The sequence below is a fragment of the Lepisosteus oculatus genome, chromosome 1 (assembly GCF_040954835.1).
Source record: "Lepisosteus oculatus isolate fLepOcu1 chromosome 1, fLepOcu1.hap2, whole genome shotgun sequence".
NCBI lineage: Eukaryota > Metazoa > Chordata > Actinopteri > Semionotiformes > Lepisosteidae > Lepisosteus > Lepisosteus oculatus.
In genome coordinates this window covers 53,304,941-53,331,835 of record NC_090696.1, presented here as the reverse complement: position 1 = coordinate 53,331,835, position 26,895 = coordinate 53,304,941, and the positions used below count along the sequence as shown (strand labels likewise).

At 36.0% G+C, this 26,895-nt stretch overlaps 1 protein-coding gene across 6 annotated transcripts in view; it reads left to right on the top strand.

The window, feature by feature from the left end:
* Nucleotides 1-26,895, top strand: part of atp8a1 (ATPase phospholipid transporting 8A1) — a 330,133-nt gene that overhangs the window by 67,174 nt on the left and 236,064 nt on the right. For 2 of the 6 annotated variants that reach the window (XM_069190605.1, XM_015345307.2), the window contains exons 5-7: nt 696-741; nt 1,644-1,684; nt 25,588-25,661. In XM_069190605.1, the coding sequence (XP_069046706.1) occupies nt 696-741; nt 1,644-1,684; nt 25,588-25,661 (161 nt within the window). Of the gene's footprint in view, nt 1-695; nt 742-1,643; nt 1,685-4,392; nt 4,666-24,551; nt 24,626-25,587; nt 25,711-26,895 lie in introns of those variants that run through there. The other 4 variants (XM_015345310.2, XM_015345309.2, XM_069190607.1 and 1 more) reach the window with 3 other exon arrangements.

Here is a 26,895-nt window from a genome sequence, read left to right as displayed (position 1 = left end):
AAACACAATTTTTTTTAGCATTATTTATTTCTGTGACTACATATGCCAAACAATATGTTTGGAGCACTTTACAGGTAACACTCAAAAAAGAGACAAATAAAATGAAAATAACTATAAACAGAAATAAACAAAGGTAGTGATAAAAATGTGGAAAAGGGTGAAATTCTAACATAATAAAAGTCTAAATAAACAGATATGTTTTGAGTCTAGATTTAAAAACTGTAAAAAACAAGTTACATTTCTCAGGTTGTTCCAGAGTTGTGGAGCAAGGAGGCTAAAAGCGCACACCATGCAATACTTGTACTGTGCCTATCAAAAGGTACTACTAAAAGATATGGCGTTAGCATGCATCTATAAGGCTGATTTTTTAAAAATATGTTTTTAAACAGGTACCAAAAAGAAAACAAATGTTTAATGTCTTGGGGTAATTTATTTTTTCATTTTCTGTTTCTCTTTTGCAATTTTTCATGTTATGTGGTTTCATTCAGAATTAGAGTTCGAGCTGGGACTTTGCTTCGGTTATGCATGTACAGATCAATTGATCCATCAAATTTTAGCACATATTACACCTAAAAAAGATATCTCTGGAATACCAAGTAATGTAGGTTGGAAGTGCTTATTTTTTACTAATATTTTTTTACTTAGCTTTTTACTACTATTACTATTTTTACTACTGTTTTTATTTTGTTTTGCAGAAACGTCACAAAGCTGATAATATGTTGAACAAGAAACAAACCCAAGGTAGGGATTTTTAATAACTGAAACCATTTTAGTTTTTGAAATCCACGCTGATTTTTGTTTTTTAACATTTGTAAAGCATCACTCCACAAAGGTGCTCAACAGTAACACCATCCCTAATTGATTTCAATGTTTAACACTGTTTTTACTAGACTTAAATTGCTCTTTTACCATTAAAAGCATTATTAAAATGGCCTGGACATGCTTCTTTGTCATAAAATACCAGATTGGTTAATGAATAATAGTTATATTTTTTGTGTATAGTTCCAGCGCACTTATCAGCATTTACACAATTTAATATGAAGTTTGGAAGCTAAATTTTTGGGGACAAACTTGAATTTACACATACTGTATCTTGCTAACTGGTTACTTTTAAAGACTTTTCTTCCGTAGTGTTTATCATTTTCCTTCACATCCCAACACCACATGCTTCCAGTCCTAGGGGAGTTTGTGACTGGCAGGTCTCTCATGTTCAGGCATTTATACCATAGCCAAATGAGTGAGATAACCATTTTGTGATGTAAATTTATACTGTAAGCATTTTAATAATGATTATGACATAGTGGTGAAGTGGTTACCCTTGCTACCTTGCAGTGTTGGGTTCCATGGTTCAATTCCTGGAGTTCTGTCTGCATGGAGTTTGTTTGTTCTCCCTGTTTTCGCTTGGGTTTCCTCCAGAAGCCACAATTTACTACCACAGTCCAAAGACAAACAGTGTAGTGTAGTTAGTACAGTTAGGTTAATTGGATTCTAGGAAAATTGGCTCTGGCGTGTTTTGGATAAAGTGTTCAGAAAATGGATGAACAATACATGATTCATTGTGTCATAATGGTAATGTACTTTTTCCTTGAGCATTTCTAACTAGAAGAATGAAAGTATGGAAATATTTTTCTCTGCTTTTAAAGTGTTAAGAAATGGTGCTTGGGAGATCGTCTTCTGGGAGAAGGTAAGTAGCTATTTCTTAAGATATATGTCAAGTGTATGAGTGGGGAGAATAGGATTATATGTCATATAAATTATGTAGTTTTGCAATTCCAAGACATTCCTCGCATTATGTGGTGTATGTATGATTAAAAGCAATTATTTATATCTTGATAGTGAGTGAAACGAAGAGAACATTAGCATTAAATTCCCAGAACCACCTATCAGTCTTCTTTAAGAAACGAAGAGCTGAATTTGCCATACTGAACAGAACTGTAATATAATAATAATGGCTTACGCTTACTTAGAGCTTTTCTGGACACTCCACTCAAAGTGCTTTTCAGGTAATGGGGACTCCCCTCTACCACCACCAATGTGCAGCACCCACCTGGATGATGCGATGGCAGCCATAGTGTGCCAGAACGCTCGCTACACATCAGCTTTTAGTGGGGAGGAGAACTGAGTAATGAAGCCAATTCATAGATGGGGATTATTAGGAGGCCATGATTGGTAAGGTAATATTGGTAATATACAGTAGAGTGTTTTCTTCTGATGTGAATTTTGATGTGCATGTTCGGTGGCAGTATGACTAGAATGTTTTCATTGGTTAACTGAAAAACAATATTCTGCGATCAGGCCTTTAACATGTTAAGGAGTATATCAAGAGATGATTTAAAGAAATTTCTGCTAACCCCAGAGTTTAACATGAGTTCCTATGACTCAGAGGTGCTGTCAATAAAAAATATAACTGGGGTGGTTTAGGGCTGGGTGATATGGCCTAAAATTTATATCACGGTATAATTTTAATTTTGGACGGTAACCGTATCACGCTATTTTTTTTCTAATAATTTCAATAGAACATGCTTTAAAAGGAGTACAAGACTTGGATAGTAAGTTTTTTATTGCCTGGAGTTAACTATTAGGTTATTATTAACTTTTGGTTAGCTACTGTTTTGTTCCTTTAGTATTTTTGAAATTTCACATTAAACTGAAGTAGTGTGTAATGTCCTTCCACCGCTGGCTTTTCTTGTCATAAGGACAATGACTAGTTAATGACTCGGGCAGCAATGTCTGTGTTGTGGCTTTTCTTTTCACACCGACACTAGAACTGCTTGATTTGGAGAGCATTCTCGTATTTTCCTCATACTCGCATACATGTTCTGTCTTTAGGTGATAGAAGAGGTTGCTTTTATTACTGTCTCTGCCTAAATTGTCGCCAGACATAGTTTGCAGATAATCATTTTCTGCTCATGGTCCGACTTTTTAAATCCGAACTATTTCCAAACAACCGATGAAGCACCTTTCTTTTCAGGACACCTGTTCACGTCTTGCTAACGCCGCCTTTATCCATTATCCATATCCATCCGTATTTGTGTTTGCAGACGGGCACACCGAACACGTGCATTTGTTTTCACAGAAAAGGGAAGAGGACCCCTGCATGTTTTTATTGTCTGCAATTATTCTCAGATGCGTCATAAACCGGATGTCTGAACCACCAAAGATCAATAATTCTGAACCTATCAGATTTCCAAATATCAGCAAGATGAATATTTTCAGAATTATATAATTGGAGCTAATATATGGCAGAATTTTAAACTATGACAGGTCAATAGTAAAAGAAAATATGGTTTGTGATGATGCTGGCAGCGCAATCTATGTAAACATCAAAATCCATTCTCAACCAGTATAAATGGTATAGCCAAATCCATATCATGGCACATATACCTATACCGGTTATACCATCCACCCCTAGGGTGGTGGATCAGATTGTCTCATTTTACAGTGACACAGAACTTTATATACTGCAGTATAACACACATTTAACAAAACTAAACTATTAACAAACTAAAATTTAACTCATTTAACACATTTAAGACTATAAACATAATTTTTCATAATAGTATTTTCATTCCTGAAACTCACTGACCACTTTTTGACCACGGATACAGGTCCAGCCATTCAGAATGCATGATGGATATTGCAGCAATTTGCAGTGCCCCAGAGCAACGTAACGCACCGCATTATTAAAAAAAAAACTTTTTGAACTGCACAATTTTGTACAGCTGCCAGGTGGTGCAGTGAATGCTTAATATGGCATATGGAAGCATTTGGGCTGTTGCCAGACAGCGCTTGGTTTCGAATCCCGGTCAGTGCTGGGCCCCTTGAGGCAATCTTTTTCCAGTTGCAATGTAAGTTGCATACTGTTTAAACTTTTTATTACTTTTAAACTGTGTATTACAGTATGTTAAACATTTAATTAATTAAAAGGTAGGTCTATTTTATTAAAATACAATTACTCAGTTATATTATAAAAAGAGTTTATTATTATTATAGAGTAGCTTGTTGTGAAGATAGCCAGCAGCCATGTCACCCTGCAGCTTACATTTGGCAACCCACTGAAGCTAGGCAGGTGTGAGCCTGGTCAGTATCTGGATGGGAGACCTCCTGGGAAAAACTAAGGTTGCTGCTGGAAGAGGTGTTTGTGAGGCCAGCAGGGGGTGCTCACCCTGTGGTCCATGTGGGTCCTAATGCCCCAGTAGAGTCACGGGGACACTATACTGTAAACAAGCGCCATCTTTCGGATGAGACGTAAAACCGAGGTCCTGACTCTCTGTGGTCATTAAAAATCCCAGGGTGTTTTTCGAAAAGAGTAGGGGTGTAACCCCGGCATCCTGGCCAAATTTCCCATGACTATGAATTGTCATTAAATGATTAATCACTAATATGAATTCATGCTCTATGAATTGGCTACATTACTTTGTTCTCCCCCCCCCCACACCGACGGCAGGCGGAGCGACGCGCCAGTTGGAGTATTCTCGGTCGCAGTTAATGGCAACGTCAGCTCAAAGATTTGGTTCAAACCACCAAATGGAGACGGGCAAGCCGACAAGGGGACCCTGCTGATGCGGGATTAACGCTAGGATGAGAGAGAGAGCTTGTTGTGAAGATGAACCTTTTTCAGGTTTACATCTGCATTGAGAAAATCTATATTTTGTCAGTGAACAGGTCAGTAATCAAGAAACAACTTTAACTTTACAAATAAACTAAAAATTCTGGCTGAAAATAAAAACAGAAGTATAACTTATTATATACGGGATACATTAGATAGTATTAGTAGTTAAATGTATGAACAAGTCCATGACAGTATTCAGCCTTTTTCATAAATATTTTATGCATCAAAGTTTTTTACTTGGCAACTTTCAGTGGGTATTTTGGGAGTTTTAATGTGTTTGTTCTACCTGTATGAAGTTTTTATATTGTACTTCATATAATATTTTATCCTTTTCTGAGAATATGTAGTAAGAACACTGTACTTGTTGTTATTGTAAAAAATGTTGTACCGATTTAATACCAGTAGGGAATATTTATATGGAATCATGTAATTAAGCAGCTAAAAATGTAACTTGTGAATATTTCTGAAACATTTTCACATGTTCATTTAAATCCCAGAGAGACCATTGCTTTGGTTTTCTTTTACATAGCCAGACATTTAAAAAAAGTGTATTATTATAGTTTGATGTGAACATGATTTGCCTCTTTCAGGTTTATATCCGGATTGAGAAAATCTATATTTTGTCTTAATACCAATTTCAGCAACGATTAATCACTAAACAATTTAACTTTAAATTTTGATTCTAAAAATATATATTTCACACATATTGTACTGTAGTAGCTTTCAAACCATATAGTACCATTCTGTATTTACGGTTTATTTATATATTTCTATATCTCTTATATCATACTGCAGTTGATTACTGCACTATATGATATAATACACAGTACTGCACAGTCTAAAAACATACTGGAAGGTTTGCCTCCCGCCGTTCCACAAATGCATATCCCATATTCTATGAAGTCAGATCCACAGATATACCAACACAGTACCTTACACAGCAGTGTGTTCCTATACTGTATAAATATACTCTATATTCAGTATGATACTGTATGGTTTCAAAGCCAGTACAGAACAGTATGTGTGAAATATGTTTTAAACAAAATGTAATCTTATATCATCAAATATTATCTTAATGTGGATGCAAACCTGAGAGAGGCAGATCTCGTTTGCAACACCCTATAATAATAAACTCTTTTTATACAGCCCGTTATGTAAAAAATATAGCCAAAAGGATCGCTCTAAAGGTTAATTCCAAGCTGAAAAGACAAGACTCAATGTGTCTTCTCTATAACTCTTCAGCTTACTCCTCATCCATGGTCATTCATTATTAAAATTATCAATAATTTATTCCGAATTGCATTTAAATTAGAACGTTTTTACAAATATAAAAAGAGGTGATACACAACGTGTCTCCTCTATAACTCAGTTTATAAACTCAGTTTACAGAAAAATTGCCCCAGAGCCACATAAAATTGTCTATACCCTATTACAAAAGGGAACAGAGCATCGGTCCTTGATTATGGTTAAACAGTACATACAGATGCAGCCATTCAAAATGCGCGGGCGATACCGCGTTATTTTCCGGTACGCTGTACGCAGTCTACCGCAAGCTACCGGTAAATACCGCGAGTTACCGGTAAATACCGCTAGTTACCATAAATTCTCCTATAATATGACAAGCAAAATAATAGTATCCGGAATTTCCGCAAGGTGGAGCTAATAAAGCTCAACCTCTCATGTTTGAGCTGTGGCCATCAAAGTCTTCAACGAAGATATTACTAATAGTATTAATAATGAATGACCTTGGACAAGCTGTAAGTGTAAACTCATAGTATTGCCCTGGTCAACATTCTTTTTTTCATTGACCGTCTTTGTAAAAGTAACACCACAGCATTTCGCAATCACGCATTTGTTTCCAATCATGCAAACTACAGTGATTCACCATGCCTTTCACATGCTCATAAAAGAGATTGATTTAGGAACATAAACATATTACCGTATGCAAACTGTACTGTATACAGTATGTATATGTATATTTAATGTCTTAACTGTGCCCGTTTAAGTATTGAATATTCATATCTAATTTTACCACTGAAGGGAAATCTTAGTAGCTGAGCATAAAAAGAATAGGAGCATACTGCAACGCGTGTGAAGGCCATAAATAATATTAATTTTGGAACATAATCATACAGTATATAGCTGGTCTTGGTACTTTAAAGAAAAAAATACACACCAGTATTCCATTTCTCCCTAAACATTTTAAGCTTCGAAATCTTTAACTAACGTGATACCGGAGTCAACAAGCATACTTTTAGAATTTGATTAATAGGGAATATTATATGGAATCGCGTATCTAAATAATTTAATAACGGTATGATTATATTCGTGTACTGCGACAGGGCTGTGTAGGGCTGTTTCGCCTCCCTGTTCATGCGAGTTGTCTTGTAGCCTACTGGTCTAGGTGCGTGACTAACAACCCACAGGTTGTGTGTTCGAATCCAGCTGGTGCTGGACTTTTCTTTTAACAAACATTTCTTCGAAAAAATAGAATAGCAATATTATGGACAATCAATTGACTTTTATATTTCAAAATTTCGCAACATGATCGATTCTAAGTCATTTTTGATAACAATGAATAGTCACCTTCTTCCCTTCTAACAGCGGTTCCCGCTTCTATTGTGTGTGTGTGTGTGCAACAGAGTAAATTTTTATAGAGAAATGGAGGCTTGACAGTATGCGTTACAATATAAACATTTATATTGATTTAAATCGTGTTCTGATTTAAATCGCAATCGCGTGTTTAATTATGTGTTTTTTAATCATAATCAGGCTAATGCATTTCTACATTTTGTGTAGAAATGCAAGACAGCTTGTGTTTAAATTGAGTGTAAGGTCATTTATGCTTCTAAAGTCATGGTCAGCATTTATTATTGTACTGTGCTGTAAACTTTTTCTGTGCCTAGTCACATTATTTTATAGTGTTTATTGCGTTATTAAATCCGGTGGCGCTGTGTGTTAGTTTCCTGACGCCCATGTCACATGGTCTGTGATTGAATCCCATGGAACTATGACTTTATTTTTTAACAAACATTTCTTTGAAAAAATGAAACGTTTCCCTTGGTCAGAGATTAAATAAAACCTCACTCGCACCAAACAAATTTATATTTCTAAATATCACGACATGATCGAATTTAAGTCTTTTTAATAACAATGAATAGTCACCTATGCATTACAAAATATACATTTATATTGATTTGAATCGCGTTTTGATTTAAATCATGTTTTTAAAGGCGATATACTGTATAAAAGCGCTGATTCCTATGGAGTGTGTTCCACCGGGGATTCAAAAAAAATATTTTAAATAGGCTGATAAAGCTTAGACTACTGTAACTGTATTCTAGCCTGTATTACAACAGAACATTGGACAATGCAACGTAAATTGCAAAAATGCACTTGGAATCTGTCCAAGCCCTCCTACAAAAATTATTTAAACTGCGACACTGATCATTCATCTCTAAATAAACTTTATTTTATATAGCGTTTTAAGCGAATAGGTTATTAGATTGCTCATAAACCTAATCGCTTTTTCTACATAAACACAGCATGATTGCTCTCTGAAAATGCTTTTCCTTTATATTTACAGTAGGCTCAGATTTCAACTATAGATCGTATTATTATAAACTTTCTTGGAAAAATGTATTTTATGTAAACCATGTTTGCTATTAATTCATTTAGGGCTAAAATACGTTCATTGTCTTCCAATCGAGTCGAGTTGACATTGGAAGCTTGCCACACCCGGACTGTTAAACCAACGCATTAGCACGTCAAAGCCCATTGAGGGTATTGAGCCAGTATTGGCTTTAGTATTCCCCCCCTCTCCCCTCAATTCAGTTCAATTCAAGGTGTTTTATTTGCTTGACAGATGGGTTCAAGCAGTGTTGGGTATGTATATTGTAACGCTTACGGCCGACAGGCACTCTGTAAGAGCCGGAGTACCAGAGCAGCGCACCGAGGGAGTGTCTGCATTTATAACTTAGTTTTTAAAATTAGTCAACCAATATGAAGCATCTCCTTTTACTTTTAATTCCCTTAAATACATTGAGCACAGCTTTCTCACCACTTAAGATTGCTTTTGATACCATCCTTACACAAAGCAGAAGGGAAATCTTCTGCCCCTTATGCAAAACCAAACCCTCCTCCCATCCCAGTTTACCCTCTGAGGATGTAAACTTGAAAAAGGTACATTACATTCACAAGCTACAATATAATAATAAACTCTTTTTATATATCTAACTGAGCATTGATTGCTTGCATTGATTACTTGCTTTTATAAAATATAGTTTTAAAATTAATTTAATATTTAACACCAGTTTAAAATGAATGAAAGTCTAAACAGTATACACCTTAAATTCTGTAATTCAAAAAAGATTGTCCCTCAGCACTAATCAGGATATTGTTCTGTCCAAAAGGGCTGAAATGAGCAAACGTCTAACTCTTACCAACTGTCATTTATATGCAACATGTTGGCTTTACACTTATTTACTTGCAGAACAGTCAAGAATAGTTATTTTTTTAATTTAGTTTTTTTTTGGCTTATTAGATTTCTATTGCACATGCCATTAAAAATCCATTTGTGTACCATAGGTTGCCGACCCCTGCTTTAGATAAACCAAATCACTGTATACGTACTACAGCATTAGACTTTGTGGGAAATGCTGACTCCCGGGCCACTGTATGTAAATCAGAAACGTACGTATAATAACGTATCTGATCACTATTAATAGTAACTTATTATTAATAACATTATAATATGGAATTGCGAAACTTAAGAAATTAATAATTATTTTAATTTAAGGATCTAAATGTAATATATTTATATAGCTGGTAGTAATAATAATAATAATAATAATAATAATAATAATAATAATAATAATAATTGCTTACATTTATATAGCGCTTTTCTGGAGACTCCACTCAAAGCTCTTTACAGGTAAAGGGGACTCCCCTCCACCACCACCAATACTATGGTAGTATTACCGTAGTCCAATTTCTTTATGAACGTTTTATTTTTTCACATTCACCCATGATTACTTTCTAAACACTTTAAGCTGTTTGTTTAGCCATGTTTCCAAGCGGCCAGCTGGTGCAGCAGGTTTGTCAATAGAGCCCTACTTGGGATATTCGAATTCAATACCTGCTTAGGTAAACTTTGGGAAAGTTTTTCTTCTAACAAACAAAGACTCCTTTTAAAAAAATAAAATAGTAAATTATATGTGCACTATATTAACATATCTAACATGTTTATATATCACAATGTACAGATGCAGCCATTCAAAACAAATGGGGTACGCTGCGGTAAAACGTGGTGGGTGTGTCGCATCACAACGCGTCAGAACGCGTCATACTGCATAATAACACAGTTATGATAATAGTATCCGGAATCACAGCCAGGTGGAGCTAACAAAGCTTTACCTCTCATGTACAGAATTTGAGCTGTCGCCAGAAAATTGTTTCAGATCCCAGTCACTGCTGAGGGACAATCTTTGGCGAATTAAGAATTTAAGTTTGTATACTCTTTAGACTTCTCATTTTTGAACTGTGTATTATAGCATGTTAATCATTGGAGTAATTTATAAAAGCACGATTGCTCAGTTGGACAAAAGTATACACACTTTCACCTTCATCATAAATATGTTAATTATGCAGAAATATTTTATGTATCAAAGTCTTTAACTTTTACATGGGTTCTGGCTTTAACGAGCTTGTTCTAACATTATTAAGCTTCTATTCTGTACTTCATAAAAAGTTATAACGTTTTATCCTTTTCTAAGAATACATAATAAGAACACCACTTGCTGTTATTGTAAAAAGATTAAATTCAATTACATTTATTTTTATATAGCACCATTCACAACCAAGTTGCCCCAAGACACTTAACAATGCAATTGACAATACATTTTGTCAGTACAAAACAGAAGAACAGAAGACAACATAGGAGAGGAACCAAAAACACCTTAGTAAGGAGAAAAAGAATTTCTAGGGGTCCAAGGTCAACTGGTTTCCCAACTCCTTTGGGCATGCTAACATTATGTAATTAAAAAAAAGGAAATGATGAGGGTATTAATCCATCCATCCATCATGCCTTCTGTGTGTAAGTTTTCCATGCAGATCTCTGTAGACCAGTAAATTCCTCTTAAACGATAGCTATATCCATGATGTCCCTCTTGGATCCATGGCAGTGATGCAGCATCCAACTCAGATGCTACCCAGCCCGGGCACCATCCAGACTTGTGGGGAGGAGAATAGGATAGTTTGGTCAGAACAGATGTATCTAGCTTGTGGGCCATCATAGAGACACACAATGGCATGTACAGCAGCACCAGCAGCCATGGTTGCAGCAGGCTATAATGTAAGGTGTGAGTAGGCTAGGCTGAAGTAATAGGTCTTCAGTCTAGATTTGAATACTTAGATTGACTCGGCATCCCGAATATGGGGTGCGAGACTGTTCCATAAGATAAATGTTGTAGTGATTTAACATCACTTAATAGTTATATGAATATGGAATTGTGTAACTAAGCAGCTAAAATATCACAGGTGGACATTTTGGAAACATTTTGACATCCATTTTAAAATAATGTATTATCCTTATAGTGGTAATGGACAGAGGGCTGCACTCAATGGTTCAAAGCGCAATCAGAGTATTAGTTTCGATTTGTTTCTTATATAGTGAATACATATAAATAGTCCACTGTTATAACTTGTTGTTGGGTCTGGTGTGAATTTGTATAACTTGATAAATTAAGTGATGGTTTTGTGATTAAGGAAGAAGGCTTATTTTTACAAATGGCACTGACTGATTCTGACTGATTTAGTTTCCCTCATTTAGCTGAAACGGATTGTCACGGACGTCCAAAGGGACTAACCGTGGGGAGCAGGAGAGCGGAAAAAGACCCATATGCGTAGCGACGAGACGGGAAAAAGGCCCGGGCTCATTAGTGCAAAGAGTTCAGGAATGCCGTATAGAAACCTATGCCCTCAGGGAGCGGACGTGGGGCGCCCTGGTGCTAGGCAGGTCTCAGGACATCCGAACGTCAATGCTGAGCGAGGACAGAGTGCAAGACCCGGAAATATATAGCCCAAGGAAGAGAGGGACAGGAAGGACAGCAGACCGGAAACTAGGGACAGGACAGAGAAGGAGCGCCCTCTGGCTGCAGAGGGCGTGACAGTACCCCCCCCCCTTCATGGCCGGCTCCCGACGCCCAAACAAATAAATAAGCTGCACAGTACTGGGGGGAGGAAAAACCTCATTTAACTGAAAGGAAACCTCCGGGAATCCACGGCTGAGAGCTACCCCTTCCTCCGGGGTATAAACCTTTATTGGGTGGAGGAAGGGGGGGTAGAGAAGAGCTCCAGAGACTTAAAACAAAAAAAGGTAACAAGCACAAACCCAACAGACAAAAATCTGGGAAAGACCAGGGAGACAAACCACACCAGACAGATAGGAACCAAAAACAGGTAGGAACCAAAGTTCCGAAACACAGAGAGTAGGGGGGACCAAAAAGGAGGGGAAACCAGGAAGAAAAAAATCAAAACAAAAGGCAAAAAACAAGAAAAAAAACACAAAAATCCCGGGGAAAAATACCGCAGACTGGGCAAATGGCAAGTTCACATTCTAACGCTGATATCGGAGTGGACAACCTGAGGAAAGCCAGTCCGAAGTCCGATCACAGACACAGATGCCCGGAGTGATATCCAGCGAAAGGAATGGAGGAACGGCAGAAAGCTTACTATTCTATCACTGATATCAGAGAGACCAAGACCAGGAAGAGCCAGGCACGAGAACCCGCTCCAGACACAGAAGCTCGGAGTGATATCCAGTAATAAGAATAGGCAAGCCAGCTCAACATTCAATCACTGATATCGGAGTGATCTACCCGAGGAAAGCCAGGTACCGGACCCGCTCACAGGCACGGAAGATCGGAGTGATATCCAGTGATTAGAATAGAGGAACTGAAAAAAAAAACAGCCCAGAGAAAAAAAGAAAAAAAAAACTGCGGCAAGACCAAAAAAAACACCGCTCGCGGGGTCAGTAGGTGGCTCAGCATTCTGTCACGGACGTCCAAAGGGACTAACCGTGGGGAGCAGGAGAGCGGAAAAAGACCCATATGCGTAGCGACGAGACGGGAAAAAGGCCCGGGCTCATTAGTGCAAAGAGTTCAGGAATGCCGTATAGAAACCTATGCCCTCAGGGAGCGGACGTGGGGCGCCCTGGTGCTAGGCAGGTCTCAGGACATCCGATGTCAATGCTGAGCGAGGACAGAGTGCAAGACCCGGAAATATATAGCCCAAGGAAGAGAGGGACAGGAAGGACAGCAGACCGGAAACTAGGGACAGGACAGAGAAGGAGTGCCCTCTGGCTGCAGAGGGCGTGACACGGATAAAGAAATCATGCAGGAGTTATATGTATTGGAAGGCGCCCTGTTTTATTAACAGATACTCCAACTTAAAACCGTGTTGTACAGTGATATACAATAGATGTGGGTAATGTCATCCCCATTAAACAATGTGCTTATTGCACAAATCCTGTTAAACTAGAAGCATTGCAGTAGGTGATAAACTGTATATTATTTACTGAAGCACAGTTGAGTTCAAAGAAGGAAGTCTTTGAAGCTAAATAAAATTAGCTTGAAGTTCGAAAATGATTTTGGCACGCAGGTAGCTTTTTCACGAAACCTCCTAGAGTTACGAAAACACTTGCTGTGTGTACAAAGTACATTTTGACTGTTTTCACAGCCTTAAGTATGTCGTTTTTAAGCCATATTTTTTACCACGCTTGAATATTCTTTTGTTCATATCTTCGCAAAGGAAACACAGAAATCCTTCAAACCAAATGCATTTTAAAGACCACAACTAACAGTGAGCTAATTCTCTTTTTGTAAAATTTTTCATCGATGCATAATTACGCACTAACTGGAACCCTGGGGGACCGATGTGTACACAAGTTCACAACACGAGAAATACTGCTCAATACTGCTTTGTGCGAAAAATCCGTATATCACCATAGAAAGCAGAACAGCACAGTCTCCCAATTACTCAGACTGTAAGCACGGGAATAACATTGATTTCTGAAACCCTTTCTTTATGTCCTGTTTTCATTCAGTTAATTACACAATACTCCTGACAGCAGGAAAATTCCTATTCTTTTATTAAAAACAGCACCCATGATGTTCGAACAGATTTTTTACACAGAAGACTGACACAGCTTTGTGTTGTGAATCTCTTATTCTCGTGCTTTTATTTAATGTGGCACTATGCATTGGGATGTGTGCTGTTCACAAGCAAATAGCATTTAAACCATTAAGCATTAAAAGTAAGTGTTTTACACACTAAGCAGGTCCTCTGACCTTTCCAAGCCGTGCTTTGTGCTGTGAAACCTCTTTTAGTTTTTTTTCTGATTTTTTCAATATTGCACCATTAGACATGCAATACACTGGGATAGTGGGGTCTTTTTCATGACTCAATAGCTTTTTAAGCACAACACCCACAGTGCTGCAACTAAGTGTTTCACACACTTGACAGGTTCTCTGACCTTTTCTAGCTTTGTTTTGGGTTGTGAAACTGTTCTTTATTTTTTTATGATTTTCTGAAGATAACACTACAGGTAATACACTGGAATAGGGGGTTTTCCTAATTACTCAATTACTTACTTAAGCATAACATTCACAATGTTGCAACCAAGTGTTTTACACACCAGACAGCCCCCCTCACCATATACAACCTTGCTTTGGGTTGTGAAACTTTTTTTTTTATTTTTGTATGATTTTTTCAATATGGCATCATAGAGAGGCTGTACATGGGGATAGTGTGATGCTATTCATGAGTCAATAGCTTTTCTAGCACAACATTCAAAATACTGCAGCCAAGTGTTTTACATACTAAGGAGGCCCGCTTATCTTTCATCATCATGATTTTGAATGTGAGTCCCTTCCATAATGTTTTATTATTTTGAAAGATAGCACCATTGGACAGGCAATACACAGGGATAGGGGGTCGCAATCCCCAAATGACTCAGTAGCTTTCAAACCACAATACTCAGTGCTGCAACCACTCTAGACAGGCCCTCTGACCTTTCACAACGTTGTGTTGGTTTGTGAATCTTTTCTGTAATGTTTTATAATTTTTGGAATACTGCACCATTAGACAGGCAATACACTGGGATGGGGGGTGCTTCCTTAATATGGTCAAAAGGAGCATGTAAAAATGTTCCCAAAATAACTTCATGTAAGACTTCGATGCTTAACATGTTTAGGAAGAAAGTGGAATACTGGTGTGTATTTTTTCTTTAAAATACCAATACTAGCCATATACAGTTTGTAATGTAGGGATTTCTATATTTATGTCTTTATTTAGTGGTTACATTAGTGACAAAGGCTAAAGGCTAGCTTCAGTAATGAGTATGCGGTATGGCCGACATTACATCCTTTTGTAATGACAATATACTGTAGTATTATAATATTTATTGTCAGTAATAATATCAGTGGCAGTTTGAAATTATTCGTTGTTATTAATAAATGACTTAGCTTCAAACATGTTGTGATATTTAGAAATATAAAAAATGTCAATATAGTCAATATTTGCTATTTTAGTTTTTCAAAGAAATGTTTATTTGTTAAAAGAAAACTGATGGTGACAGCAAGGCTTGACCCACAGACCTCAGGCTTAAAATGCTCATGCTTAAGCCATCACGCCACAGACGCAATCATGTGGGGAGTAGTGAAACTGAAATATACATATCCATAGAAAGTGTCTTATACTACTGTTTGAGCTATAGTACATGAATATAATTATATCTTCATTAATTTCTTTAGATACGCAATTCCGTATTATATTTCCTATTAATCAAATTCTAAAAGTATGCTTTTGTTAACTCCAATAACCAGTGTATTCACAGAAAAGGTTAAAACATTATTACTTTTCACAAAGTATATAAACTTAATATGGTCAGAAGGGGCATGTAAAAACGTTTCATAATATGTTATCATTACATAATATGTTTATGTTCCTAAATTAATATCGTTTATGATCATCAGACACATTATGCTCCTCTTCTTTTTATGCTCAGCTACTAAAATTTCCCTTTAGTTGTAAAATTCTAAAAAAATATTCAATACTAAGCGGATTAAAACATGCACAGTAAAGAGATTAAATGATTAAATATTTTCACTACCGACCAATGCACCACGAGTGCCCCTGTTGGTCATTTTGGCCAGCCCATCACATACCACGGTATAACGTGAATAGTTGCGTGCGGTACAGATTTGTATCGCGCATTTTGAATGGCTGCATCTGTATTCAATGTTAAGTGGTATTAATAATGAAATAAAAACGTGAATGAGCAAACATGAATACTGTCAACAGTGGGAATAAAAACTAGTTCAACCAGTTTAATTCAGTTAAATTCAAAACACTTTATTCAGTGGGGCAGGTTAAGACAAGCCTTTACAGCAAGACTTAAAACAAAATCGTATATATTATAATTATAATCGACAATATCAAAGTGGTATTAAAAGACCACTGAAAATATAATAATGTATCTGAGCATTATTAACAGTATTAATGTATTAATAATAAATAATAATTTCAAACTTAAAGTTATTTGTTTTCATAACCTTTACTTTCTTATTAAAATGCCTATTTATGAGACAGGATATTTCAGATGTCAATAACTTTAAAGCATTTTTACACCTTTTCTTTAAACGATATCTAGTACCTGAAACCTTAGAAACCTTACTTTGAATAAAACAGGTTCCCAGGTGAGAGTGAGTTCATAACACAAGAATGCATTATGCTACATTTTTATGTAATAGTTGTAGAATTTCTGAAGTCAAAAACATAAAAAATAATAATAATTATAATAATAATTGCTTACATTTATATAGCGCTTTTCTGGACACTCCACTCAAAGCGCTTTACAGGTAATGGGGACTCCCCTCCACCACCACCAATGTGTAGCATCCACCTGGATGATGCGACGGCAGCCATAGTGCGCCAGAACGCTCACCACACATCAGCTATTAGTGGGGGGGAGAGCAGAGTAATGAAGCCAGTTCAGAGATGTAACATAATATCAACTGATTCTTTTAATTTTTAAAGAAAATCAAAAATAAGAAACAATAACATGTGCCCTGCTTAAAAATATACGTTGCATGACTTTAAAAGCCATAAAAAATGGGTTTAGATAGTTAAAAACACTTTATGCACAACAAATGGGTGATTTTCCTTGCTCGTGATCATCTTAGAATTTTTCTGTACGCTGTAAGTTTTTTGCTTACTTTTTAATTAAACGTTTAAAACACTTTAATTTTTTTAATGCAACATGTATTCTGTATTCAAAAAAATCAAATTCTCCCCTCTCCCTGTGGTTTGAAGCAGATCAGCAGGTCTTTAAGTAATAAGATAAATGAATGAACCTCCAGACCACGTCCAGGAAAGGAGGGATGTTTTCTGACCAGCTAGCGCATTATCACCTCGCAGTAGGGGGAAGGGAAGTGGGCAGTAATTTCGCTCTTCATCAATACACATTCTTAGTAGTCACTGATGCAGCTTTAGCCAAGTAATTCCTGGTTAAATTCCTGGTTTTAAGTGTTCACAAAGATTCTAAGCTGATCATGAGGAAGAGAAATCAGCTACTTTTCGTGCATAATAAGTGCTGTTTAACTATCTAAAAACGTTTTTATAGCTTTTAAAGTCATGCAGTGCCTAGGTTAGGCAGGGACATGTAATTGTTTCCTTTTTTAATTTTCTTTATAATGTTTAAAAAATCAGCTTCCCACTTTCACCTTGGGGATATTCTAACAACAAGTGATTATAAGACGATCTGTCAAAGTGCAATGAAAAACAATATGCTGGACAGTATGCTTCTCAAAGCGCTTTACAGGATTACAGCAATAACAACAACAATTTTACAAGTCCTGGGAGGATGGGAGGAAGAATATCATCAATATTAATAATAATAATAAACCTTATTTTATATAGCGCCTTTAAAGGTGGCTTTAAAAAAAAAGCAGGGCTATGATTTATACAAGTGGTGGTGGATTTGGAGACAAAATGTATTTACATGGAGTTGCTGTAAATGGAGCACTAATAAGCCCAAAGCTCTACTTATTATTTTACAAGAGATTGCACCTGACAAGCTGGACAGTATGCTTCTCAAAGCGCTTTAAAGGATAACAACAACAATAACAACAACAATTTACAAGTTCTGGGAGGAAAAATATGATCAATATTAATAATAATAATAAACTTTATTTTATATAGCACCTTTAAAGGTGGCTCCTCAAAGCGCTTTGCAGCTTAACAACCGATGAAACAACATTGGTTGGGGGTTGAAAATACCTGTGAAACCGGTTTGTTCACAATGTACTGTAGACACAGAGTGTTACACCAACGCATTAGCATGTTAAAGCGATTCCATTGAGGAGCCGGGTGCGATAATTGTTTTGTTCCTTGATACAGTATCTGATCTGCAAGGCCATTTGAAACAAAACAAAAACTAAAAATAAAATACAATCTACAGACATTCACAACATAAACATATCTTAAAACATTTACATATATTGTTAAATTATTACTTAAGATATATACTTTAGGTTACTGAAACAGCCAGTTAATAAAATTGTTGCAATTTTGTTCTTGTTTGGAGGTGGGGATATTCTGACAACAATTGATTTAAAGACAGTCTTTCAAAGTGCAATGAAATACAATAATTACACTGGGTGAACGTTCCGAGGTCAAATTCTTCCACGACAGGGGTACCTTTAAAGCGCAGACGACGGGACCGAAACATTTTGACGCGCCCTCTCTTTAAAGCCCTGGCCAACTACGAAGACAGTACGTACAGTTATAATTCAAACTGAATTAAAAACTACTCCCGCAGAGAGTGATGAAAACCGCGCAGCGTCGGGCGGATGCACATTAATATGTTGAGCTTTTGGGTTCGGGTGGATTTCCGCCCTACAGTTCAACCTGCGGTACCGCTGTGTACTGTACATACAGTACGAACATGTGTTATTTTGAAATATAAAAAATGTCAATATACTTTAGGAGTAATTGAGTCTTTTTTCTTTAAAATAACAATAACAGCAACATACAGTTTACATAAAAATTTCCCTTTAGTTGTAAAATTCCATATAAGTATTCAATACTAAGCGGATTAAAATGTGCACAGTAAAGAGATTAAATTATTAAATCTTTTCACTAACGAACAATACACCACATTATCTTCCGAGTCGAATTAACATTGGAATGTTTTTTTTTTTACAAGTGTCAAAAGAAGCGATACACAACCTGTCACCTCTATAACTGTTCAGTTTACAGAGAAATTCCGCCAGAGCCTCACAACATTGTCCAATAATACTCTTCTCGCATCTAATTTTTAGTTAAGCAGGATTTGAGCTACAGACCATAACAGACCAAAAAATAGAATCCACCTGCTATTCGAGAGTTAACAAAACGTGTTTATAAAGAAAGTGAAATACAGTAATACTACCAGCTATATAGATACATAGATTTGGAAATTTAGATCCTTAAATTAATATCATGATTAATTTATTTAGATACGTGCTTACATATTATCGATTATAAAACAGACAATTCCAGTCCTGGAATCTGACTGGCTGACACCCTTCTGAAGCGGTACCATAATCTTTGGTATACGGACGCCCCTGAAATTTGACTTTTAAAGTCAAAAGATAAATTTTAAAGACGTACATAAAAAAAGTTTGGATTCTCTTGTATCTGGTACAAGTATCTTTTAAAACAGTCTTTGTTGTGCTCTTGAGGATCCTTGTGATATTTTGAGCTCTGGTTGAATGATAAGCAACGCAGTTTAAATAATTTTTGTTGTTAGAAATTACGAAACGCTCTGTTAAAAGCAAGGGAGTTTTTGTGTCTGTTATACTAAAAGAAAATGCCAGACGAACTAGGGATTGGACAGTTTTTCAGTGCTTGTACAATCGATGGAAATGTTCAAATAAATGTGCTAAAGAAATAAACAAAAAAAGTAATTTATTCCTTTATCATATTGGCTAGCTAATGTCCCGTCCTTGTTAGTTAGATCAACGGAATGCTGTGTTGTTACTTTTTGTCGATGAAAAAATAAAGTATTTTCATTTAAAATGACGGTTACAAATAATGTGGACCAGCGTAATACTTTGAGTTCACAGCTTGTCCAAGGTCATTCATTATTAATACTATTAGTAATATCTTCGGTAAAGGCTTTGATGCATAAAATATTTTTGCATCATTAAAATATTTATGATAAAGATAGGTTGTGTACTTTTGCCCAACTGAGCAATCTTGCTTTCATAAAATATACCAACTTTTTATGACTGATCATTAACATGCTGTAATACACAGTTTAAATTTAAAAATTCAAATGCTGGATATGAGAGGTTAAGCTTTATTGGCTCCTCCTGGCAGTTTTTACAAGGTGATTCCGGATACTTTCCGGTATGACGTCAAATGATGCGATACACCGTGTGATACTGCGTGATACTGCGTTTTGATGCAACACGCCCACCGGGGTATACCATGAAATGCCCCACTCATTTTTTATCGATAGAGGGTTTTAGTCTCTCAGATTACTGGGGAAGAATCAGATGTTAAACTGAGAAAGGGATACAATCCCTATGCCCCGGACAGACAAAGGTGATAAAGGTGATACAAATCCATTCAAAAGGGTGCAGGGTGTTAACAGAGCAAAGTTTAACAGAGCATTTGTAAGAGCAAGGTGACTTTCTGCTCAATTACATGAGAGCTACAATGTCAGTCAGATAGATTTTAAATTCTTTAAGCAATATTAGCTGTTTGTTAAATTCATTTACTTTGCATGAACTGCACAATGTACCTTTTTCTCTCGTGCAAACTCATCAAACATTTATTTTTTATAATTCTGAAACTTGGACAATATGCTTCAGGGACTCATTCAAAGTATAATAAAAATACCCCCCCCCCCCCCCCCCGCCGGGTCTCACCTCCTGCTGAACTGAAACAATAGTGCACACGGCAATGAATGGTAGTGAGTTTGTATACTGTATAAATACACTGTACTGGTACTGCTCAATTTACGATGGGGTTAGGTTCCGACGACCCTGTCGTAAATTGATTTCCTCCAAAGTTGGAAATCTCGATCATGTAAATAATTAATGTCGAATATATGCATGTTGTTCAGTACTGCTATGTTATATTTTTTCACTAATTTTACTTTAGCCTGTATGGCTAGAAGGCTTAAAGGCATACACTTTTGGATCTGATCTTCCATCCAAGTCACTAATAATTTATCCATTTCATGAATAGGACCTTGTAGCTTTCATAGGCGGCGATCCTTTCACTGCTTTATGAATTTTTTCCTTGTTTCCTTGTCGTTGGATATTGTTGGTATCGATTGTCGATACCGGTTTTCCATTTTAATGCTACACTATTATGTTCCCTTTAATTTATAAATCTCTTGTCTTTCTCTTTCATTTTTTCCTAACGGCACCACCAGAACACTTTTTTGCTAGCTAGCCATTTGCTTGCTAACCATCCAAACAGTAACATGCGGCAGCACTTTGTCATGCAGGCTGATGATGTAATCAATGTTATACTGTACAACCAAATGCTGGGACACTAAAATAATATACAGTACTGTACAGTAATACGATTAAGGGACAGCCGTCCTAAGTGCGAGTGGTCGGAAGTCGTGGACTACTTGTATATACAGTATAATCCCGTATGGTTTCATAGCCACTGTGGTACAGTATGTGTGAAATCTTTTTTTTAATAAAAATTTAAAGTTAAATTTCTCATTGCTGAAATGTGTATTAAGACAAAATATAGATTTTCTTAAAGCAGATTTAGACCTGACCTGGCACATCGCGTTCTCAACAAACTTTAACAAACTATTTTTACACATCTGGCTATGTACAAAATAGAGCCAAAAGGATCGTTCTAAAGGTTAATTCCCAGCTGAAAAGACTCATTGTGTCTTCTCTATAACTCTTCGGTTTACAGCTTGTGCATGGTCATTCATTATTCATATTATTAATAATATATTCCATATTGCATTTAAATTAGAATGTTTTTACATATATTAAAAGAGGCAATACACAATGTATAACCATAAAATAAGATAAGATCTAATAATATCACTTTATTAGCCATATACAATTTCTTGCATTAGGAATTCATCTTTTCGCATACCCCAGCTTGCTCTCCATGAGACACAGACACACAGACAGGAAGGGAAACTTGAGGTTAGAGCGCAGGGTCAGCCATTGTACAGCGCCCCTGGGGCAGTTGGGGTTAAGGGCCTTGGTCACGGGCCCAACGGGGTAGGATTCCTCTGTCAGCCGTGGGATTTGAACCCGCAGTCTTCCACAGGCGTAGATCCTTAGCCACAGAGCCACTGCTCTTTTTTAAGAGAATCAACTGCTGATAAAATCAACTGCTGATAACTCTTCAGTTTAACTGAAGTTTACAGAAAGTTTACAGAAAAACTCCTGCCAGGCCACACAACATCATCACAACATAGTAAACATCTGTCGTTGGCTCACTTTAAGGTGTAACACTTCTTCAATATCATGGTATGGTTTCAACATATTGATAAGCTGTTCTCTGGTTACTGGCATTTGTAAAAATAACCCTTCTTCCCTCCTTTGTTTAACTTAAAGAATTCTGTGAAGAAATCCTTAATCATGAAACATCACTTTTAATAATTCATCCCAATACACAAACTCACACCAGAGCCAATGCTGTCAGAAACGTTCTTTGGACTGCGCAGTACTGTACAGTACAATTACAGTTTTTATGTTTTAAATTGAAATGTACATTTTTGGCAGATTACTGGTTGCTGAAATTTGAATTAAGACAAAATATAGATTTCTTAATTCGTATGTAAACCTGCAAGAGGCACATCATGTTCTCAACAAGCTTAAAGCTTAAAGCAAGATTAAAACATGCACAGTAAAGAGATTAAATGATTAAATTGTTTCACTAACAACCAATGCACCACAAGTGCCCCTGTCGGTTATTTTGGCCAGCCTAATCACATACTGTGGTGCAACGCAGTGAACTGTGGGTAATTTCGCATGGTACGTGGATGTACCGTGCATTTTGAATGGCTGCATCTGTATTAGATGAGCTTTTTCTGTAGCTATTTCTATTGAACGTATAGAGGAGCTTTAGCAGCTCTATCTTTGTTGTAGATTGAATTGTTTTTATGAACTTACAAATTTCCACAGTGAAATAAAAGCAAAATACTTTTTTTCTTTACGTTCTTTATGGATTTTTGCTTTTGAGTTTTTCTGGATATCTGATAAATTATCAATATAATTTAGTGCTTCTCTGAAATGCAAGACAAATATTCCTATGAAAAAAGGTTAATTTGGTTTAAGCTGATGTATTTAATTATGAAACACAATTTTGAAAAGCTCAGGTTGTCTTGTGTTTTTTGATAAATAGTTCATGGTGTGTTTTCAATTTGTTGGTAAAAATATGTTATTCAATAATTGTGCAGTTTCTGCCCCAACAAGTGCTGTTGTCAGCATTAATTTGTTTATTACAAAGTAGTTTCACAGCAGTGAAAACAAACTTAATGGTTGTGTTTAGAGGACATTGGAAATCACATTTGCAATATTTTGAGAAATTATTAAAATAGTTGTTTTTGGTAATGAAAAGTGTAGCATGGAAAGCAAATACATACATTTAGCTGGATTTGCCTACCGAGGAGTCTGTAATGTTAAAAGTTTCTCTGATATTTTGTATCTTTATAAAGAGATGCTTGATGTCCTGAATAAAACTAAAGTAGGCTTGATTAAGTGGTAAATAGGGTCTATAGGTTAAACTAAATGTTAGGATTTATTTTAAAAAATGAATATTCTTCCTTGTTTCTTTTTGTTTGTCATGATCCCCATGTGTACCCCATGACTCATATGTCAATACCTAGAAAAAATCACTTTATTCTAAGCAGTTTCATTTGGAAGGGTGAGCTGCCAGAAGTTCAGTTGACAACCTTACAACAGTCCAAAGCCTGGATATTGTTATCGGCCTTTTCCTTTTAGGTTATTTAAGACCTCGTGGAGGATCTGATGGAGGTCGCTCACTCCTGGATTTTCCTGTTTTGCAATGGGCTCTGTTTTAACCTCTCAACCAGCAGTTAACTGTTTCAACTGTCAGTGGGAAGGGTCTAGTCTCTTCTCGTTAGATGATGTTCTCATGTTTATAATTAAGACCCTTCCAGGTAACTTTATATGGTATAGAAAATGCGAGTGATATGGCAATACCATAGTGGTGGTTCTATACAAAAATAGCTCTCGGCTCTCTCTGTCATAGATGTAATCATGGTGTATGTGATATCTACCTTCATATTTTGGGAGTATGCTTGGTAGAGTAATTTTGGACGTATGTAAGTGGGTTTTGGTTGTAATATATGGCTCTGTGTCTGAGCTCTAAACTACTGCAAATCAATGACACCTGAGTAACAGTTTTCAGACATTATATTTTTCATTTATGGGTCTAACTGAAGCAAATAATCTGTTTATGTAATTCAGTTAATTTTGTTTGTGCAAAACACTGACAGTGTGGAAAAAAAAAATTAAAATACAGCAGTTCCAGATGCTGTGTAATTGTACACAGTGTAGTACCACAATGGGCTCTGAATAATGCATATGAATTCGTAACTCGTTCAATGCAGAAAATAATTATTTTTGTATGACCTTGCTTGATGCCAAAAGATAAAACGTTAAAGGTATCTTTAAACTATTCAGTAAGGTCAACAAAAATGCAAACCATGCACACATTGAAGGGAGAAATAAAATAATAACTCTGCTGCCATTCAAGTATGTTTATAATATTAACTTGAAAGTATTGCAGAATTGTTTCCCAGCAATGGACACTTTGTAAAGTTTTTCCTATTTTAGAATGTAATGTTAACCAATAACTAGTTTGTCTCTTTCAGGTAGAAGTTGGAGATATAGTTAACATAAATGGCAAAGAGTTCATACCTGCTGATACAATACTTCTGTCATCAAGGTAGAGAAGGACCTTATTACAGTGAGAGTGTAGAGCTTCATTTCTCTACACCTGCACTATTTCTGTTAATGCTCCAAGGAACTGATGACTAAAGAGGCAAAAACAACTGCATCTATGTAGAAGGGACTTTAAATTTAATTTGAGCAAAATACTAGATTCAAAATGTGTCATATTCTTCTAGTTTAAAAAAATACATTCAATAGATATGGTATATGTGTTGTTTAATATGTATGCACTTTTTTTTGTCTTAATGGAATTGTCATTCCCTTGGCAGAGAACATTACTTCATTAATTCTGATAATGTTTTTGTTTTCCTTCTCTTTTCAAAATCCATTTTAGGATCAGGTCTTGCCATAGAGTAGCTAGTTTTCTGATGACAGCTTTCTGATCTGAAAATACAATATTTGTATGCTTTTGCAAAACGTCATACGTTATTTGCATTATACATGCTTGTTAGCATTTAAAATTAATTTAGGAAGTATCAAAAACTGTGAGATAACATTATTGTTACCTTGGCTATTGAGCTGGATTTACGTCCAAGATTTGTTTCTGAACTACAAAGTATATGTAAATTTCTAAATATGTAAATTGTGCTTTTATAACTCTGCCTGTTAGAACTATTCTTCTGATTTTGGGTGCTTCTCTGCACCTTTTGCTTTTATACCTTCTTTAGTTTTTAGTAAAGCTGTAGTTGCTCGAGGTGCTGTACGATTAGTCCAATATTTTGTTTAAAGCTTGCATGACCTGTTTGAAATGGGTGTTGAAAAAAAAAACAACTCTGCAAAGAAGCCTTTAACATTGTATGTTCTTTTCCTATGTAATCAAGTTTTCATTTCTTCTGTTTGTTGTTCATTTACTCCTTCCCCTCCCTCCCTTTCTTCTCCCCTTTTCCAAACTCTTGTTTTTTTAAACCCCACCTTCATGTTGTGTTCTGATCCTTCACTTGCTGGGATATAACTTAGGTGACAGTGGGGGAGATAGTCAAAGTGACCAATGGGGAACATCTCCCAGCTGATCTCGTCATCCTTTCGTCCAGGTCAGAAATAAGTGGTCACCTAGGACACAATAAACCAGTGGGTCCTCAGGTACTTTCATAGAATGTTTTAAATGCCATTAGGAAATTAATTGCATAAATGACATTCAATTCAGAACAATTTTAGGCCTGTGTAATACATTATTTAACAGTAATGGAAAGACTATTAAACACATAAAGCAAATAATTATAGGTCTCCCTTTTTAGCTAATCATTTATCTACTGTAGCAATGCATTTTTATGTTTCCAGCTGATTATAAACAGAGGTGAAAGTAAAGGCTATAGCAATAAAAAAACACTTTTCAACATTCCATGTTTACTCAATAGCATACTGTGAATATAGAAACGACTCAAAGTAACAGGTTTGTTGTTGATTTCGCTTATACTTGTTACTATATAGCTTATTCCATGGCAATCCCAAACACCAGCTGCAGCTGAAGCTGGGTCAAAAAAGTTATTATCCCTGCACCCACATCCTGAACCCTTACACTCATTTTTTGGTCATAATTTTGGCATTTTAAAGTGATGGACAGTGACCTTTAAATTTTTGTGAAATCAAACGTTTTTATTGTAGATTTATGTATTTGAAGCCTTGAATGCACATAAAGTCTATTTACACACAAACCCTATAAATCAAATCAAGAAAAATGTTTAAGCTACAAATGATTGTTATTAATTAGAATATCAAAATAGTTTGAGTTTTGAAATTTGAAAGACATTTTCCATAAGGCACTACACAAAATACATTGTAATACATAGAAATTCTAGTTTTTTAAATTTTAACACTTTAAGAGGTTGAGGTTTTTTGTGTATAAACTATAGTGAAATGTGGGTTTTTGTACAGTTGTATAGAGGACCCACTGTCTTACTGGATGTTGCATGCATGAACTGCTGTTGCTGACTGTAGTGTTCCTCAATGTTGTGTTAAACTGCATGTTGTGACACTGCTTGTTTGTATAAGCCCTAACTGCACTAAACTAAAGCTAATGCTACTTTACTAATCATTACTTTTATAGAAAGGCTGTTTTATTTTACTGTTTTATTTAGTCACACAGTATTTTCATTTTCTGCCTCTTGCCTTCCTCTTTTAATTAACTGGGCTGCCTCTTGCTCATACTCATACTCTTTAAAGAACTACAATCCCTGAGTACATTTTTCAAGGGATAACAAGTTGTTTCCCCTTATGCTATGTCTTGCTCAGACTGTTTTCTTTTATTGCTATAACGCACAAACTCAT